The sequence below is a fragment of the Myxocyprinus asiaticus genome, chromosome 24 (genome assembly GCF_019703515.2).
Source record: "Myxocyprinus asiaticus isolate MX2 ecotype Aquarium Trade chromosome 24, UBuf_Myxa_2, whole genome shotgun sequence".
Taxonomy (NCBI): domain Eukaryota; kingdom Metazoa; phylum Chordata; class Actinopteri; order Cypriniformes; family Catostomidae; genus Myxocyprinus; species Myxocyprinus asiaticus.
The window spans coordinates 34,813,410-34,833,970 of record NC_059367.1 but is presented as its reverse complement, the minus strand read 5'-3'; the positions used below and the strand labels follow the sequence as shown (position 1 = coordinate 34,833,970).

The 20,561-nt window shown below is 40.7% G+C and overlaps 1 protein-coding gene and 1 pseudogene across 4 annotated transcripts in view; one reads left to right on the top strand and one right to left on the bottom strand.

Annotated features, from left to right (window-relative positions):
- Positions 1-10,265, bottom strand: part of LOC127414690 (glycerol-3-phosphate acyltransferase 4-like) — a 32,026-nt gene extending 21,761 nt beyond the window's left edge. For 3 of the 4 annotated variants that reach the window (XM_051652873.1, XM_051652874.1, XM_051652875.1), the window contains exons 1-4: positions 10,144-10,265; positions 8,379-8,912; positions 3,015-3,084; positions 2,276-2,609 (exon numbers count right to left, since the gene is read on the bottom strand). In XM_051652873.1, the coding sequence (XP_051508833.1) occupies positions 2,276-2,609; positions 3,015-3,084; positions 8,379-8,546 (572 nt within the window). In that variant the 5' untranslated portion in view covers positions 8,547-8,912; positions 10,144-10,265. Of the gene's footprint in view, positions 1-2,275; positions 2,610-3,014; positions 3,085-8,378; positions 8,913-10,143 lie in introns of those variants that run through there. The other variant, XM_051652876.1, reaches the window with a different exon arrangement.
- Positions 10,266-16,748: 6,483 nt separating this feature from the next.
- LOC127415283 (C2 calcium-dependent domain-containing protein 4C-like) lies at positions 16,749-17,897 on the top strand (annotated as a pseudogene).
- The last annotated feature ends 2,664 nt before the right edge of the window (positions 17,898-20,561 follow it).

Here is a 20,561-nt window from a genome sequence, read left to right as displayed (position 1 = left end):
GACTGACATTAATCCTACACAAGCTCCATATGGCCCTAAGGGGCGGCAGAATTAGCCAGTATTTTAAATCGCAAAATTCAGACTTGTGTTCCAGGACGACAAAGACTCAGAATGAATGACATTCATAATGACATATAATGATGTACAATTATAACATCGTCTGGTCAAAACCAAGGTTGGACCATTATGTATTTCAAGTACAGTAAATGCCTTCAACTGCTTAAATAAGCAATTAAAGTAATAGTTCACCCAAAAATGAAAAGTCTGTCATCATTTACAAAACCTCTTTTAGACCTTTATGCTGTTCTTAACCCATTTGACTTTCTTTCTTTAGTGAAACATGGCCTTTTATGTTTTACACAAAAGGTTTGAAACACTGTTTGTGTTTGGATGACTTTTGGAAGATTTTCAGTGAATGACAACTTAAATTCTGTCTGTTTCTCACAAAAAGCCATCTTATGGCTTCAGAACACTTGGAATACAGCATACAAGTAATTTGGACTGCAATTATGCCTGGGCCACATCAGGGTTTATTTGTGCTCTCAAAGGTCCCATTGAAAATGTGGCACCAGTACCTGCTTTGGTAGCACCCATGCAAATAATATTACATGTTGTGTGCATTGAAATGCCCATTTGACAGTACTGCATTGATTTTGAGGTTGGAATGCAGATGAAAATTATGATAATAACAACAGTAACATCTGTGGAAAAAATGAACACCTAATTTTTATATGGCTTAACTGATGGCTTGGTCCATAATTATGAAAATGCACCATAGTTCTTCCATAGTATCCATAGTTTTAACAATGATATATGTAATAGGTCATGGTAACTATGTAAAACCATGTATGGCTCCTCACTGTTATGATTAGTAACTATGGTTTCTATATAAAGATCTATGGCATTTTTGTAATTAAACAGCATTCTAAATACATTTAACCAAAAATGCCATAGTTAATACAGTTAGAGTTGTTACAGTAAATCCATGGTAAATGTTTGTAATGGTTGTGGTGTGAGGATTGAAAAGCCTTCTAATTTATGTTTTCTCCTGTATTCTTTGTCAGTGCCATTTAGAATGTTTGTTTTAAACTAGTTTCATCACAGAGACAGAAGAGTTTAGCAACAGACAATTCTGTACCGCATTCAAACGGGTTACATGATCCCCGCCGCACATCTCACTGGTTCACAGGCACATTTAAAATAGTCTGTGTGCGGTTGAGACCAGTCCGCGAATTACTGCACCTGCTCTGCCCTCGTGCTGCTATGATTAAGCCGTGTTGATAATTGATCTGTGTAGCGCTGTTCATTCCACATTTGAAGCGAGCAAAATGCGCTCCAAAACATACAGATGACAGGGGAAGTCTCATTTATATTCACGAGGAAAGCACTAACTGATTGTTCAGTGAAACGTTGCGATCCCCTGCTATCCTACATTTCAGAAATGAGCTCGCAGGCCACTTGAAATTAAGCGAGTGTTGTTATGCGGTGACGTCACTGTGGGTAAGTGTGCGTATTTGTGTGTGTGTGTGTGTGTGTGTGTGTGTGTGTGTGTGGTAGTGTCTCTTTCGCAGTGTACAAAGCGCACAGCTGACTGGGGCTGGCAAGTGTTATGTTGCATCAAGAATATTAAATGAACATGTGAAATCCCAACAGTGGCGCACATAATTCAGCAGTGGCGCAGCGCTGCTGCAAAATGCATTTAGGGGAAACACTGCTGAGTGCTCGGAAACAAGCAAAGGCCATATCACTTAACCTTCATTGTACTTTCCATCCTCTATTCCCTCCCTTAAACTTCCGAAAATTCAGTATAGTTCAGATAGGTAAAATGTAACTTAAGCAAGGATGTACTTCCCCTACTCTATTCCTCCTCCTCATCTTTTTCTTTTATGTCCATCAGAAAAAACTACAGTGGCGGTACCATGGTGTTGTGACGGTATCTGGTGGCATTACTATGGTACTTTTGTATACAGTATATACTGTATACTGTGGTACTGATAGATTACTAAATTTAATTATCATGGTATTTATGTGGTACTTTAAGGTACTCCAAAGAATATGATGGTACAACCATGGAACATGTTAAAAAAACTTGATGGTCCAAAACATGGTGGTACCATGGAAATTTTGGGGACTTTTAGCATCTCTTAACATCTCCTCTAGTCCTCACATCTGTTTATTGCATAAATAAGGGTTTGTTTGCCTTTTTACAAATACCGGAATCCCTGTACAGTATGTGCACCTCACATCAGAAGACCCTCCATTCTCTCTTGCTCACCTGAGAGGCAGCAGAAACCCATAACGGATGATCACTCCCAGACCCCACAGTACAGTCAGTCTGGTGCTAATGTGCTGAAAGTTATAGTTGCTTCTGGTCAACAGGTTCCACGACTCAAGCTCCTCTGCCGTGAAACGTTTGGTAACCTCATCGTCTACTATACTTTCAATGCCACGGCGGCAAAAGTAGAAGGTGTCTGACATTTCAAACTCTGAGGAGTTAGGGGCAGAGCCTGTGGTGGGGGAGCCGGAGCCATCCAACTCTCGGTTGCTGCCATTTCGCCGAATCTCTGTAAGCTCCTCCTCCAGCGATGTGGGTTCTTTCGCAATAATGCCTGAGAGAAAATGACAATGGGAACATAGTGTTGTCGTAGTGAAAATCCAAATCCAGGGAATAAAAGCCTTCTGTAAAAACTCAAAGAAATTAAAAGGGAATATTTTTCAATCTGCAAATTAATTTATCAGATGCTTTCTGATCAATATCTATAAGCTAAAGTGAAGTGACTAAAGGTACGTTCACATTAGACTTGACACTCACACTGCCTGATCTTTCTGTGGATAGGTTAACTGACAAAAACACCTCCATGAACATCCTGGGAGATCAGAGCATTTGGGACACACCAAAACAAGCAACGACACGGACACTTAACACACAGATGAGCACACACAGCAGGAGTACAAGATCATTTTCACATAGATGCAGCGCTGTACGGTGTTTACACATGCACAAGGGATCGTACCATTAGTGTAAGGCTTGTATAGTAGATGGTTATTCTCCCTGGCTCCTCTTTCCATCCTCAATGTGGCCCACTGGAAAACAGAAGAAGCCAAATAAACTACTTTTATCTACCTTAAGTGTAGCACAATACTTGTCGAGTACAAAATAACAGAGAGAGAGATAAGAACATAACATCCAGCTTTTAAAGTCAACATGAAATCAAAATAGACCCTATTTACTTTCTTAATGCACGTTCCTGGTCTTATTGTGCAAGATTCAACAGTGCACGTTATCCCAAATAAAAAAAATTTGTCTATAATCTTTAAACATATTTTAATGAATTGCCCCTCCTCTGAAACAACTTTCTTTATCAGCTGATGTCACGAATCCCTCTTATTTTTCAACCCCTCTCCTCCAACCATCTGAATCCATTCTGATATGTAACGCCCATTTTTCACAATTCAGTCAATTCCTGAAAGATTCCACCCTGCATTTCTCTTATTGAATATACAGTACTTTGCAAAAGTTTTAGGCACTTAAGATGTTTCACAAAAACTTTTGTCTTAAGATGGTTATTTATATCTTCAGCTTTAGTGTGTCAATAGGAAAAATACATTTTAGACTCCCAAACATTACTTTTGCAAATAGAAAAGATTAGAATAGAAGAACAGGGCACTCTGCAACAGATGGCATTGCCCCCACAAAGCCCCCCACTGAACATTGTGTCAGTCTGAGATTACATAAAGAGACAGAAGCAATTGAGACAGCCTAAATAGATAGAAAAACTGTGGTGAATTCTCCAAGAAGCTTTGAACATCCTATCTGCCAGCAACAATGAAAAACTGTGTCCAGGTGTACCTAGGAGAATTGGGGCTGTTTTATAGGCAAAGATGGTCACACGAAATATTGATTTAGCTTTTTTATGTTTACTGGACATTGTATGATGTTAATTGATAAATGAAAACTATTTATGGCTAAATTTTTGCACAGTACTGTATTGTCTCACTCAGAAATGCATTAGATTATGGAAGTAAAATGGGCTACAGTTGGTGTTTCATGCGAGTTGAATGATCAAACTAATTTTTTTTATTCGTACAGATGCTTTTCAGTAAAAACTGAAAATTTAACACATAAAATGGATAGATCCATTTCTGGATGCTGACTGGCCATTACAACTAAAATACACAACATATTAACAGCTATGATGCAAAGCATCTGTTCACCCAGCTAGTATATCACTGCACAGCACCCATAGAGGCAGAGTTGTAAAAACCATATATGCAAGGTATGCAATGCATAGGGGCGCCATGTAAAGGGGGGCGCCAGCGGCTCACTAAAGGTGGTGCAATCGGCCTCCTCAACCCCTGGGATGAAAAAGCTGACTCTGGATCAGTGGCTCCGAGCAACGTTCTACGTTGATTGTGTACGCAGAGAAAATGTCTTAGTTTCTAAAAATATTCGACATTTTTGTTTTATAATAAACAAGTAGCTTGATTCATGAAACAAACTGTTCTTATGACAATTTGGAAGCATTAAAAACGATTCTATTCAAGTTGTATCAACATGCGCCTTTGAAGTTGTGGCGTCTTTATGCACCGTGGATCAACTCAAAACAAGCATGCACTGAGATAACTTAAGTGACAAATATTTATTTATTCATCAGACGCATTCCCCACTGAATTTTATCCTGACTTCTGAAGAACATCTCAAGTTGACTCTGGCATTGTTGATGGGCACCGCACATAATGACAGATATGATGCAGGTTCAAGTGTTGGACTTTGCTGCTTTAGGTAAGACATGTGAGTGGTTATTCTCATTATTCATATTGGTTGCCATGTTGCTGGAAAAACAAATCATGCATATTCAAGTTATTGATTCTTTATTACAAATATTATGTGAATACCTACTTTCTAAATATATGTTTGTTTACTATGTTGTTTTAACATGAGTGTTGTACAGTAGCTAGCATGAACTGTAATGTCTCTTGCATGCAATGCATGGCTTAGAGAAAATGGCTGCGAGAAAAAAGAAACGCAACGTAACTCTTTACTTTCCATAAAAATAAAAATAAAATGTTTGAATTAATTAAGTTACTTTTTTAAGGAGTAACGCTATATTCTAACGAGTTACTTTTAAAAGTAACATTACCCAACACTGTCAGGGACTATATTGTTAGCAGAAGGATGACGCTTTATGAATTTGCTTAATGTTGTGTCCTGTATTATTATGTAATAACCATCTTATAAAAGTAATAAGGCACTATAGGCTGTGCTATATTGTAAATATAGTAACCAGTTTGCCGGTTGCATTAATACATGAATGTTAACATTAGATAACATGTTAACCCTGTAAATCATTCATGGTGTATTACTGCTGATTTTGCACTGCATTACTGTAACAGTGTTATAGTGTAACACCCTGTTACTGTAACACTGTTATAGTGTAACACTGTATTACTGTAACGCTGTTATAGTTATATAGCCAGCAGCCATATTACACTGTAGCTCAAGACCGGTTGCCCACTGAAGCTAAGCAGGGTTGAGCCTGGTCAATACCTGGATGGGAGACCTGCTGGGGAAAACAAAGGTTGCTGCAATAGTGTAGTGCTGTTATAGTGTAATGCTGTTATAATTGTACCGTTGTTAGTGTAACGCTGTTATAGTGTAACACTGTTATAGTGTCATGCAGTACTACTGTAACATTGTTATAGTGTAACACTCATAGTGTAACAAGGTATTGCTGTATTACTGTAACGCTGTAATAGTGTAACACTGTATTACTGTAACGCTGTAACAGTGTAACGCTGTAATAGTGTAGTGCTCTTATAGTGTAACACTGTTATCTTGTAATACTGTTGTTACTGTAATGCTGTTATAGTGTAACACTGTTATAAAGTAACAAGGTATTACTGTAACATTGTTATGGTGTAACACTGTTATAGAGTAACAAAGTATTACTGTAACTCTGTAATAGTGTAACGCTTTAATAGTTTAACGTTCTTATTGTGTAACACTGTATTACTGTAAAACTGTTATAGTAACTATTATAGTGTAACAGTATTATTGTACCGCTGTAATAATATAACACTGTTATAGTGTAATGCTGTATTACTGTAACACTGTTATAGTGTAACACCGTATTACTGTGAATCATTTTCTTAACAGCTTGACGACTAAAAAAACATAACACAAACATTGCAAAGAGATACAAACACACACATGCATACTTAATATTCCGAAATAACTGTTCCCCCAGGGAACAACAAGCACTTTATTGAGGAGCTGTGGGAGAAGGAATAATGTCAGCATGTTCATTCAAGCATGTGGACTGCACAATGCTCAACTTACTACAATGACAATAAGGAAACACAAGCTGATGCTTTCATTATGTGAAAGTTTGCCAAAAGTGTTCCTTTAAATTCACTAGAGCCACAACTGGAGCCTTGATCGTTCTATATTTATTTGTCAAATTGAGCTTCTAAATGGAAATGATGAATCTCCATAGCCTGCACTAGGATAGAGTGTGCTGAGGACACATTATTGATGTATCGGTATAAGCTATTCTTTTAACCATGCTCATGAGACATTGTCTTACAATTTTCCCTCTGCTGAAGCTTTTTAATTCATGCTGATGCACAGTCAAATATGGCACGTCTTCAGTGAGATTTGAGAGCTACCGTGGAGAGGAAGATTTTAGCAAATAACGCCTTAAATTTCTGGCTGTTCATCACAAAAAGCTATAGTATGACTTCAGAAGACTTGGAATATAGCACGAGTCACATGCACTACTTGTATGATACATTTAAGGGGGTCGCACACTGGACGCATCTGGCGGGCGACATGGCACATTCTAAAATTCGAAACAACTGTTTTCAATGAAGGTACACACACCACCGACACCACTCACTGTCTGTCGGCGGCACGGAGCTACAACTCCGGAGGCTGCTCAAATTTCAGCCGCGCCACAGAGTGCAACTCGCATATTTTCCATTAAATTCAACCCAAATCATTATCAAAGGACATAAGATTATTTACTTTAGCGTTCTTCATTCTTGAACAAGGGAAAAACCTTGGTAACTTTTGTGTGTACTGTCTGCCTGACACCTGAACCTGAACCGCATCGACGTGCCCTGTGTTTGATACCTATGCCGTGTCCTATGCGCGACGCGGCATGTTCGCTTCTGGTCCGGTGCGTAACCACCTTTATAGTGTTTTTTTGTCTTTTTAGAGCTTGACAGCCCCTGCTCACTGTATGCTTTCAATGTATTGAAAATAGCAGTGTGATCATTCTGCAAAACAACTAATTTTGTGTTTCACAGATTAATGAAAGTCATACAGGTTTGTAATATCATGAGGTTGAGTAAATTATGAAATTTCTCAATTTTGGGGGAACTATTCCAAAAAAGAGCAGCATGAGGCCCACATGCATGTATGTGTGAGCAGTAAGAATGGATAGCAGTTACATATCTGATATGTAACAGACAGGGTGTGGGCTAAAGTTGTAACAAATGAGCCACAGCTGGAGAGGAGAAGCACCTCACACCTACCCCATGCCTGTCTCTCAACCCACATTCTGTGTGATTATAATGTTGTGGGGGGGTAGGGGGAGGAGAGAGAGAATGTAATCCAGATCACATTTCTTGTACCTGTCCTCTCATTTCCATTTCCCAGTATGTACAGTACTGTGCATTGGTTTAAGGCACTTAAGATGTTCCACAAAAGCATTTGTCTTAAGATGGTTATTTATATCTTCAGCTTTAATGTGTCAATAGGAAAAATACATTTTAGACTCACAAACATTACTTTTGCAAATAGAATAGATTAGAGTAGAAGAACAGGGAGCCCTGCAACAGATGTCATGGTCCCCACAAAGCCCCCCACTGAACATCGAGTCAGTCTGAGATTACATGAAGAGACAGAAGCAACTGAGACAGCCTAAATAGATAGAAAAACTGTGGTGAATTCTCCAAGAAGCTTTGAACATCCTATCTGCCAACAACCAAGAACAACTGTGTCCAGGTGTACCTAGGAGAAGTGCTGTTTTAAAAACAAAGGTGGCCACACCAAATATTGATTTAGCTTTTTTATGTTTACTGGACTTGTATGATGTTAACTGATAAATGAAAACTATTTATGTCATTATTTTTGAAGACATCTTCACTATGCAACATTTTTCACAAGTGCCTAAAACTTTTGCACAGTACTATATATGGTAACTGATTATTGCTTACACAGTAACTAAGCTCAATTTAGATTTCTGTAGGTTCCAGGCAGATAAAAGATCCATATACTAGAGATTTATTTTACAAAAGGGTAAGTAAATCATGACAGAATTTTTCAGTTTTGGGTAAACTATAAAGGATCAAGGTGACCTCAGTGAACTCACCTCAAACACCTTGAGCAGCGTCTTCATGTAGAGCCTGCGGATGCCGAAAGACAGGCCAAAAATGGCGGGAACAATGATGAAGACCAAAAGCATTGTGAACCAGACAGTGAAAGAGATGCCCAGCAGCATGCATAGCAGATTATTAAATCGAGACATGAAGGGACCCATGTTGGCAGGACGAAAAGCTTTTCTTTCAGAAAAATAATTAATTGGGAGGGGGAGTTGGACACCTCAAAGGGTGACTTTATCAAGCAGTTTTAGGGTGAAAATCTCCAGAACATGATGTGGAATGGGTCCACAAAGGAGTTCTTCATATCTGTGAGTGCTGTTCAACAATTGGAAGAAGGAAACACGTCATTCTGTATGTGGCACTGCTCAGACGCGATTTACTTCACGTTTAATGAGTCATATCCTTAGGAATGTGCAACTTCAGAGGCCTTTAGATGTCATGAAGCACAGCTACTCTTCTCAGACTTGCTTCAGAACTAAAGACAGCTGGAGATTCTTTCAGGAAAGGCTCTGAAATGTACACACCTGGAGAATGTGAAGAAACAGAAACAGGATTATGATTCACTCATAAGCAAATGCCCCCAAACCCCCAAAAATAAGGAAGGATATAGCTGCAGGCAGAGCTCCAAAAAGGGGTGAGAGCTCCAAACCGCCAGCAAAGATATAGGAAGCCCCTAACCTAACCCTTTCCCTAACCCTAACCGTGAGTGGAAGTGACACCACTTTTGGAGTTGGCGCAACCCCCTTTAGGACTACGCCCACCCCTTCTGGAGTAACTCCACCCTCTTTGGAGATTCCACCCCCCTTTTGGAGATCTCCGGCCTGCAGCTATAGCTCCTTGAAACAAATTGGAATCTTTAAGGAATAAGTGACTCACTTCATTTTTAGCGCAAAACAACAATGCTGAGAACGCACAACGGACAAAGATTTTCACTGAAAAAATGACTTATATTTCAGGTTGTTTCTCACCAATACTGTATACATGACCTTTAGAATATGATGCACAAGCCGCATGGACTACTTTTTTGATAGGCTACATTTGGGTCCTTTTTTAAGCTTTACGTGAGTCACTATCAGCTGCCACAGTATTGAAAAGATAGACCGGGATATTCTTTAAAATATCTCCTTTTGTGTTCCACATAAGAAACAAAGTCATACAGATTTGGAGCGATATGAGGGTGAGAAAATGATGACAGAATTATCATTAATGGGTGAACTATTTGACTGATATTTTGATATCTAATGCAATGACTAGTGTGACTTAATTGTACAAATACTTTGTAATGCTACTGTACTTCTCTATTCTGAGCACAGCCTTGCCCAAACAAAACAACATATCAAATACATATTGACTGCACCCACCAAAGTAAACTCAACAGGTTAATCAAGAAGCCAAACAAGTGGCACTTCAGCACATTTAGCATGTCACAGACACTGAATTATTCTGGGACCTCAAACAAGGAGATATTTGAGTCAAATATATCCCACGAGTACAGTGGTGGGAGACATTCTTACATAACAGAGAAGAGAACTACTCAATATCTATTTATCTAAAAATTACACTGATGTATTTCCCATTAAACCTGTTATAGCATGTTGTATCGCTGTTTGAAAACTTGAAATAATTCTTTAAGAGCACATAATCTCTGCCAGCTATAGCTTTTCATCTAGTGGATCAGCTGTTACACTGATTGAATGGCACTGAGATGCTGCTGCGTTTGTCAGCACATGCTCGTCTCTATATAGAAATACTCACTCGGCGCTTTCCGGAGATGTTTCATGCTCAGACTGAAGTCGTCATGCTCATCGTAAACAACCGACACCGGCAGAACAGACTGTCACGAGAAGGATGCAGGAACGAATTTCCGCATGGCGTAAGTGACGTACAAACTCTGACGCATGTCCAAACGTAACTACCTCATAACGGTTTTCTGTGAGACAGGCCGAATTCCTCCACTAGGGGGCGCTTGGCGGCTCAGAAATACGAATTTGCCATTGATGACAAGACGGTTTTTGTTTCGTTAGTGGCATTTGCACACTAACATATATATAGTAATATGTGATATATATAGTATAATAATAATAATAATAACAACACTAGCCCTACATCCCAAATCGGATACATCATCCTCCAAAGGGCATTTTGAAGGGAAAACAATCATGATAGTCAAGCTGTAAGATCACTTCTAACAGAATTTCCTATAAAAAAAAAAATGACTTAAAAATCCAGGTACCTTTCAGCCCTCCAAAGCTCTCACAGTGGATGGTAAAGTCTTTGAAGGGAATAGGGCATAGGGACGATCATACTTCTGTATGGGATGCACCCTACGTATGGCAATTACAAATCAAATGACTGTGATTGGTCAATCCTGAACTGCGCTTTGAAAAGTAACATATATCATCTGATAACGTCGTCCAGTTGCCGCTTCAGAAACAGTCTGGACAATAATGCACATAATTCCGGGTTCAGTACAAGTTGAGCTCAATCGACAGCATTTATGGCATAATATTGATTACCACAAAAAATAATTTTGATTTATCTCTGCTTTTCTTTAAATAAAGCAAAAATCTGGGTTACAGTGAGGCATTTACAATGGAAGTGAATGGGGCCAATCCGTAAATGTTAAAATACTCTCTGTTTCAAAAGATTAGCCACAAGACATAAACGATATGTATGTTAAAATGATTTTAGTATGATAAAATCGGTAACTAACCCTTTCTGTGTAAAGTTATATCCAATTTTACAAATTTATTGCCATGATGATGTAATGTCAACAAACCCTACAACTCTAAAATGACTGTAAAAATGACTTTAAACAACTTTACAGCTCAAATAATACATGAGTTTTAACAGAAGAATTATTGTAAGTACTTTATAAGCTTCACATTTCTGACTTTAATCCCTCCAAATATAGGCCCCATTCAATTCCATTGTAAGTGCCTCAGTGTAACCTCGAATTTTTATTTTTATTTTTAAAAAGGACAGACGAGTTTAAATTATTTTTGTGTTAATCAATATTATGCCACAAATGATGTCGATTGAGTTTAACTTGTATTGAACCCGGAATATTCCTTTAATAATGACATCAAGAAACTAGTAGAGTTAAAATAGGAGAAATTAGACCAATTAGAGAGAACTAGTGAGCTGCTTATGTACGCCCATTTTTAGACTTGTTTCATTCTACTGAATCTACACACTTAGTTCACCCATAAATGAAAATTCTCTCATTATTTACTCACCCTCATACCATCCCAGATGTGTATGACCTTCTTTCTTCTGCAGAACACAAACAAAGATTTTTAGAAGAATATCTCAGCTCTGTAGGTCCATACAATGCAAGGTAATCTTGACCAAATATTGTAAGCTCCAAAAAAGCATATAAAGGCGGTATAAAAGTAATCCATAAAAATCCAGTGTTTTAATCCATGTCTTCTGAAGCGATCCAGGTGGTTTTGGGTGAGAACAGACAAAAATATAACTCCTTTTGAATATAAATCTTGACATCAGAGGTCTCCTTGGCAATCATGATTTCGAGCTCGATTGCACTTCCTAGCGCCATATAGTGCTCTGCACAGCCCATTGTACAAAGGTGCCTGGGTTTGCTCCTGGCAGGCAGCAGATGCCCTAACCCCACCCCTATCCCTAAACCTAACTATATGGAGACTGTAAGGCTGAGTACCCTGCCAGGAACAACCCAAGACACCTTTCTCGCCTCAAGCACTCACCCAAAAATCAATTACATCATTTAGGAAGATATTAATTCAACCTCTAGAGTCATTTTGAGTTATGAGTTATCATCATGATGGCGCTGCGGTTGGCTGCCTCGGTGTGGAGCTCCTCAGTTCTTTTGTTGTTTTTGTTTGTTTGTCCTGTGTTTAGTAATCTTTTTCCAGTCAGTTTTAATAGAGACGAACTGCTGAACATTCGACAGCATGTACCAGACAATCTTTTCCCGGTTTTCGAATATTCAGACGTTTTGCTAGACATTTTAATTGGAGGCGCAGCTCTGCTGTTCAAGAGACGCAGGTGAGGGAGATGAACCAGTGCGCAGGTCAAAATCTGTCAGCATGGATTTCGAACAGCGCTGCCGAGTATTCACTTAGCTAATCTCCGCTCTCTTCCTAACAAAATGGACGAACTACATCTCCTCACCTGCACAAACAAGGACTTTTCAACCTCTGCTGCCTTGTGCTTCACAGAAACCTGGCTGAGTGAAGCCATTCCTAACAGCGTGTTACATCTGCCGGGCTTCCAGCCGTTCAGAGTGAATCGCATCGTGGAGTTAACGGGGAAAACGAGAGGTGGTGGAACATGCTTTTATATTAATGAAAGTTGGTGTACAGATGTAACAATGTTAAAGAGGATGTGCTGTCCTAAGTTGGAAGCGCTCTTTATTAACTGTAAGCCTTTCTACTCGCCGCAGGAGTTTTCCTTGTTTATTCTGGTGAGTGTGTATATCGCACCAAACGCGTGTTTGAACACAGCGCTGCAACAGCTGGCTGATCAAATCACAGACACAGAACAACAATACCCGGACTCAGTTATTATTATTCTTGGGGATTTTAACAAAGCAAATCTCACATGTGATCAGCCCAAATACAAACAGCACATCACATGCCCCACCAGAGACAGGAACATACTGGATCATTTTTACACAACAAGCTTTGGGACTCTCTGATCACTATCTGGTTCATCTTCTTCCAACCTACAGGCAGAAATTAAAATCAACCAAGCCAGTAGTAAGGACTGTAAAGAGATGGCCCAATGAAGCAAAGCGGGAACTACAAGCCTGCTTCGATTGCACGGATTGGAATGTTTTTGAGGCTGCAGCCACAGACCTGGACGAGCTCACAGATACTGTTACATCATATATCAGTTTCTGTGAGGATATGTGCATTCCTACTAGGACTTATTTAAAGTTCAACAATGACAAACCGTGGTTTACAGCAGAGCTCAGGCAGCTTCGTCAGGCCAAAGAGGATGCTTACAGGGGTGGGGATAAAGTCTTGTACAATCAAGCCAGGAACACACTGAACAAGGAAATCAGAGTGGCTAAAAGAAGATACTCTGAGAAGCTGAAAAACAAGTTTTCAGCTAACGACCCTGTATCAGTGTGGAGAGGGCTGAAAGACTTTACTAACTTCAAGACACCTTCCCCCAACACTTTAGGGAACCAACAACTGGCTGATGACCTGAATGTGTTCTACTGAAGATTTGAAAGGCCCAATCTCACACCCCACACCCACTCTGACCTTCACTTCACACAAACACCAATACCTCTTGCAACCCCTCTCCTGCTACTCAACCTGCACTTAAGATCTGTGAAGATGATGTGAGCCGCTTCTTTTGGAAACAAAAGACGAGGAAGGCTTCAGGCCCAGATGGCGTCTCACCAGCGTGTCTTTGATCCTGTGCTAACCAGCTGGCCTCCATCTTCACACAGATCTTCAATACATCACTGGAGCAGTGTGAAGTCCCATGCTGCTTCAAACGCTCAATCATTATTCCTGTCCCAAAGAAACCAAAAATCACAGGACTTAATGACTACAGACCTGTCGCCCTGAAGTCTGTGGTCATGAAATCATTTGAGAGACTGGTGTTGGCCCACCTGAAGAACATCACTGGACCCTTCCTAGATCCCCTTCAATTTGCTTATCGAGCAAACAGGTCTGTGGATGATGCAGTCAACATAGGATTGCATCATATCCTGCAACATCTGGACAGACCAGGGACATATGCATGGATCCTTTTTGTGGACTTCAGTTCAGCTTTCAACACCATCATCCCAGCTATACTCCAGAATAAATTACACTAACTCTCTGTTCCCATGTCTATCTGTCAGTGGATTACCAGCTTTCTGACGGACAGGCAGCAGCTTGTGAGACAGGGGAAACTTACTTCTAGCACCTGTACAATCAGCACTGCTGCCCCCCAGGGATGTGTGCTCTCCCCACTGCTCTTCTCCCTCTACACCAATGACTGCATCGCCAAGGACCCCTCTGTCAAGCTCCTGAAGTTTGCAGACGACACCACTGTCATCTGCCTCGTCCGAGATGACGATGAGTCTGCATACAGAAGGGAGGTTGAACAGCTGGTTGTCTGGTGCAGTCAAAACAACCTTGAGCTGAACACACTCAAAACGGTGGAGATGACTGTGGACTTTAGGAGGAACACCCCAACACTGACCCCCCTCACCATTCTAAACAGCACTGTGGCAGCAGTGGAGCCATTCAGGTTCCTGGGCACTACCATCTCACAGGACCTGAAGAGGGAGACCCACATTGACTCCATTGTGAAAAAGGCCCAGCAGAGGTTGTACTTCCTTCGCCAGCTGAGGAAATTCAACCTGCCACAGGAGCTGCTGATACAGTTTTACTCAGCAGACATTGAGTCTGTCCTCTGCACTTCAATAACTGTCTGGTTTGGTTCAGTTACAAAATCAGACATCAGAAGACTACAAAGGACAGTTCGGACTGCTGAGAGGATTATTGGTTGCCCCTGCCCCCCCTTCAAGGACTATACACTTCCAAAGTGAGGAAAAAGGGTGTAAAAATCACTCTGGACCCCACTCACCCTGCCCACGAACTTTTTGAACTGTTGCCTTCTGGCCGACGCTTCAGAGCTCTGAGCACCAGAACCGTCAGGCACAGGAACTGTTTTTTCCCTCAGGCTATCCAACTCATGGACAGTTAAACTGACCCACTGAGTAATAACTATGTGCAATACACAGTTTAGTCTTTCTTATATTTATCCAACACATCCAACCTCTTCTACCATTTCATTCCTCTGAAAAAAAATAAAAATAAAAAATAAAAAATTTGCACTGTACATAACAGATTTATATTTGCACTATACTTCACAGATTGTATTAGATTTTCACTACCCATGTGTATGTGTGTATGTATGTATGTGTGTGTGTATGTATGTATGTGTATAATTATTTTTTATTATTATCTATGTCTTGCTGCTGTTTTTGTATTGTTTTTGTATTGTTGTACACTGGAAGCTCCTGTCACCAAGACAAATTCCTTGTATGTGTAAGAATACTTGGCAATAAAGCTGATTCTGATTCTGATTTGGATTACCTTTATGCTACCTTTATTTGTTTTTTGGAGCTTCAAAGATTTGGTCACCGTTCACTTGCATTGTATGGACCTAAAGAGCTGAAATATTCTTCTAAAAATTTTGTTTGTGTTCCGCAGAAGAAAGAAAGTCATTCACATCTGGGATGGCATGAGGGTGAGTAAATGATGAGAGAATATTCATTTTTGGGTGAACTATCCCCTTAATCTAATCTCAATGGAGCAGTCTGTGGGAAAAAGTGCGCCCTCTAGTAATCAACAGCTGAACAGTTCTTACACGATCCCTTCTTAGATCCAAATAGGTGTAGCTGCATGCCGGAGACCTCCAAATGGGGGTGGAATCTCCAAAAGAGTGCGGGGGTTACTCCAAAAGAAGGCGGAGTTACTCTAAAAGAGGAAGGGGTTACTCCAAAAAGGGGTTGCGCCAACTCCAAAAGGGGGCGTCAATTCCACTCACGGTTAAGGTTAGGGAAAGTGTTAGGTTGGGGCTCCCTTTATCTGAAATGGTGCTCCCGCCCCTTTTTAGAGTTCTGTTTAAAGCTATATCCTTCTTTAGAGCCAGGAAATACTAGACTGACTTGTAAATACTAGAACTTAGCAGTACATTTAGCTCTTTTTGGATAATAGCCTTATGGTAACAGCGCAATGTTTACCTCTACACGTTTCTTTAAAAGAAAAGACAAAAGCAAAAGAACTGACACAAAAGACTCCACCAGGTGGTGCTGCAGGCAATGAATGAATGAATGTTACATTAAAAAGTCGATTGAAAATAATAAATAATAATGCCACTTAAGCATAATGAATTTAAATAACACCCCAAAATTACCTCTAACTGTGAATGAAAGAAAACGACCTCAAATTAACCAAAAGAACATAATATCTCAAACTTATTTCATGACTTTTGTATGTGGTTAATTCCAAATTCATAACCTGTTTCAGAGTGATGTACATTAACGACCTAATGACCTGAAATAATGCATGTGATTATCACAGCTAAACATCTATCTCTAAACCGTGTAAGATATGAAAACAAAATATTATTCATCTTCTAAATGACTACATACAAAACATTCTGATTATGAAACTTCCATTACATACAACTTTTGGCCGCCAGTGTATCTATCTATCTATCTATCTATCTATCTATCTATCTATCTATCTATCTATCTATATATATATATATATATATATATATATATATATATATATATGACCCTGTATCATATTTCTGTTTGGGTTTGTTTCTTTATTTGTATGTTGGCTTTTTCTTCAGTCAGAATGTGGATCATTCAGAAAGTGCAACAGAGAGTTGGAAGTCATCCACTGCAGCTCAGTCAACATATCAGCAAAAACAAAGAGGAGATTTCTGCCAAGACAAGCATCTTTAATAAGCTGCACAACAATGTCCTTACACCTGATAAAATTCCTGACTTTTTTCTAACTCATAAGCTCACCAAGCATTGCCTTATGGCAGAAACAGAAAGGTCCCAGCTCTGGAAAAATATCAGTGTCAAGATCAGGTTCTGTTCAGCCATCGAGATCAAGTTTGACCAAATCTACAGTGGCCTTGATCAAGCTAAATCCAATCCCATATTCAATGACGTGCTTTGAGTCTGGGCTATTTGAGAGTCCAAACACGCGTCACAAAGAGTCCCTGTTTCATTCTGCGCTTACAAGTTATACGCTTGAACGGATGACCATCAAGACACAAAAACTGTCCAGCGGAGCTGTGTTGAACGAGACAAGCATTGAGAGTGACACGCCCTTTGCTGACTCCACCCTCTTTCATCACCTCAACCAATCAGAAAAGAGAATTTCACCAGAGAATGATCAATGCTACATTCATTCTCTGGAGATCCACTTCAGCAAGACGTTTTCCACACCTCCAAAAAGGAGACTAAGAAAGTTCACTGTACTCCAAACAAAAAGTCCACCACACCAAGTGTCCCTCACCATGCCAATATTGTTCAGGCTTCTCGCTGCACAAATCTCGCCCCTCCCATCCAGTTCCCACTTGACATGCTGCACTGCCAGGAACACTTCCAACAGGAACATGTTCTTCCTCTCTCGCAGAGAGGCCGCGTACGGATCTCTGCTTTCCAATCCAGTCCTGCCGGGAACTACAGTCGTATACGTGTGGTCTCTGTGGAAGGTTTGAGAGATCCTAATGGCCTTCGACCTCTGACCTGCAGCTTGACCTTAAGCCTTACCCCAGTCAAGCTGCAGCACCAACACAGTGCCATCATCAGAAACTGCCATAACCCTGTGTTCAATGAAGTTTTCTTCTTCACAGAGCCTGGAGAGCAGGAGGGAGGGCTGAGAGATTTAGCTCTCAGACTGAAGGTGCTGTATAAGCCCTTGGGATTGGATGGAGGAGTGGTACTGGGAATTGTCATAAAACCCCTCTGTCAGCTTCTGCCACTGTGAGATGCACTGATGCGCATGGAAAGTGGAAAGTTGCGGCAACTGGCTTGTGGGCAAGTCATAGAGACTTGCACGGGACAGTAGACGCTCCTGCCCTCACGGGTCTTCCAGCTATGGGTAAATAATGTGATGGTAACACAGCATCACTGGGCAGAAGAACTTCAGAGACAAAGTCAACGGCCAGGGCAGAAGGGCTGCAAAACAGCTCAACGGCTACGTGTTCGTGACCAAGGCGATCCACCGAGTTGGAGGAATTCAGCTGTGGTCAGGCCTGGAGAGGGTTGGGCTCCGCCAGGCATCAGATGCCCTAGACACGCCACATGATATGAAAACCAGTACAAAATCCATACCGGATCGGTCGTCGCCCGGGTCACGCCTTCCGTCGTGTTTCAGGGCGGAGGTGGAAAGTATGCTACTGGTGCAGAGGGCAGAAAGATTCGTGCCAGGAACAACAACACCATTGGCACCTGGAATGTTAGAACACTAAGAGCAGCAGGCAAGCTAGAGGAACTCATACACAAAATGAACAAATACCGCTGGAACATCCGATTGACTACATCATGGTGAAGAGGTGCCTACAGTCGAGCGTTAACATTGCCAAGACTCGAAGTTTTCCAGGAGCAGACATTGAAAGTGACCATGATCTGGTCATGAAAGAGAGCCACACAAGAATAAGATTTGACCTCAAGAAACTGAAGGATCCAGAAATTGCAGAGGCCTTCCAAGCAATGACTGGTGGGAGAAGCCATGATTAGCACCCTCACTAACATCTGTAACAAGATCTGGCAAACAGGAGAATGGCCAACACCGTGGACCCAATCACTGATCATCACCCTCCCTAAGAAAGGCAACTTACAACAGTGTCAAAACTACCGTACAATCAGCCTTATAAGCCATCCAAGCAAAGTCATGTTGAGGATACTGCTGAACAGACTAAAGCCTCAGGCTGAAAAGATCATTGCTGAAGAGCAGGCAGGTTTCAGAGCAGGGCGCAGCACAACAGAGCAGATCTTCAACCTCAGGATATTATGCGAGAAGTACCTCCAACACCAGCAAGATCTCTACCACGTCTTCGTGGACTTCAAGAAGGCATTTGACAGGGTATGGCATGCAGCCTTTTGGGCGACCATGAGATTGTACAACATCAATGCTAACCTCACCACAGCAATAGAACACCTCTATGACAAGGCCACCAGTGCAGTATACTTCAACGGCAGCATTGGGGACTGGTTCAGAATAACAATCGGAGTCAGACAAGGCTGTCTGCTCTCTCCCACACTCATCCACATCTTTCTGGAAAGAATCATGGCTGATGCGCTGGAAAAGCATGAAGGGACAGTCAGCATCGGATGTAGAAGAATCACCAACTTACGTTTTGCCGATGACATTGATGAAATAGCAGGAAAAGAACAAGAGCTTGCAAGCTTAGTAGAGAGCCACTACAAAACCTCTACAGCCTACGGCATGGAGATCAGTGCAGAGAAGACCAAGTTGATGACCAACAACAACAAGGGATTCAGTTCTGACATCAGGGTCAATGGTACGAAGCTGGAAATAGTCCACAGCTTCAAGTATTTGGGGGCAATTATAACAGATGAAGGATCGAAGCCTGAAGTACTCTCCAGGATAGCGAAGACAACAGCAGCGCTGACAAAACTGAAGCCCATCTGGAGTGACAAGAACATTGCACTCAACTCAAAGATCAGACTGATGCACTCACTAGTGATCTCCATATTCCTCTATGCCTGTGAATCATGGACCATAACAGCTGACTTAGAGAAAAGGATTAAGGCCACAGAGATAAGATGCTTCTGAAAGATCCTTGGCGTCTCATAAAAAGATCATGTCACCAATGAAGAGATACGGCAAAGGATCAGACAAGCCACTGAACCTCATGAGGACCTCCTGACCACTGTGAAAAAACACAAACTGCAGTGGTATGGGCATGTCTCAAGATCATCGGGACTTTCCAAGACAATCCTGCAAGGCACCATACAAGGGAAAAGAAAGAGAGGCAGGCAGAGAAAGAGGTGGGAAGACAACATCTGAGAGTGGACAGGCTTGACATTGAGCGACTCCCTGAGAAAGAAAGAGAATCGAGAGGAATGGAGGAAGCTGGTACCAGACTAAGGGACTGAACTGAACTGGCTTGACCAGAGCATAACTGTCCACTGCACGTTTACAGTTCTTCATTTTTGCTATTATATACAGAAAAATTATTGTTTAGCATCATACAACTGTTAAATTAAAGAAACAATGTTTCAAAACAGTTGTAGACACTACAGAGACAAAGGGGAATAATAATTGTAATAGATCATTGTATTCTTGCTATTATGACCAGTGTTTTTAAGAAATCAATGTAAATATTGAAATATTTAACCAAAGAGATGTGGTTTATGCTGTATATAAGACAATAGATATATATAAAATGTGTTAATCATTATTAACACCTTAAACTCTAAAGGGGGGTGCTATAATGCGAAAAAGCTTAAAACGTTAAAGTGCTCGTATACATAAGACAGGCATATGAGGTATCATTTGAAAGCTTAGAATCTGAACTTTTCTGGGAAAATCAAGCCGGCATTTATGTTGCATAATATAAAACAAAATAAGGCCTCAAAAAATTCACATTGTAAATTAGCACCCCCTAGAATTAATGGGGTACAA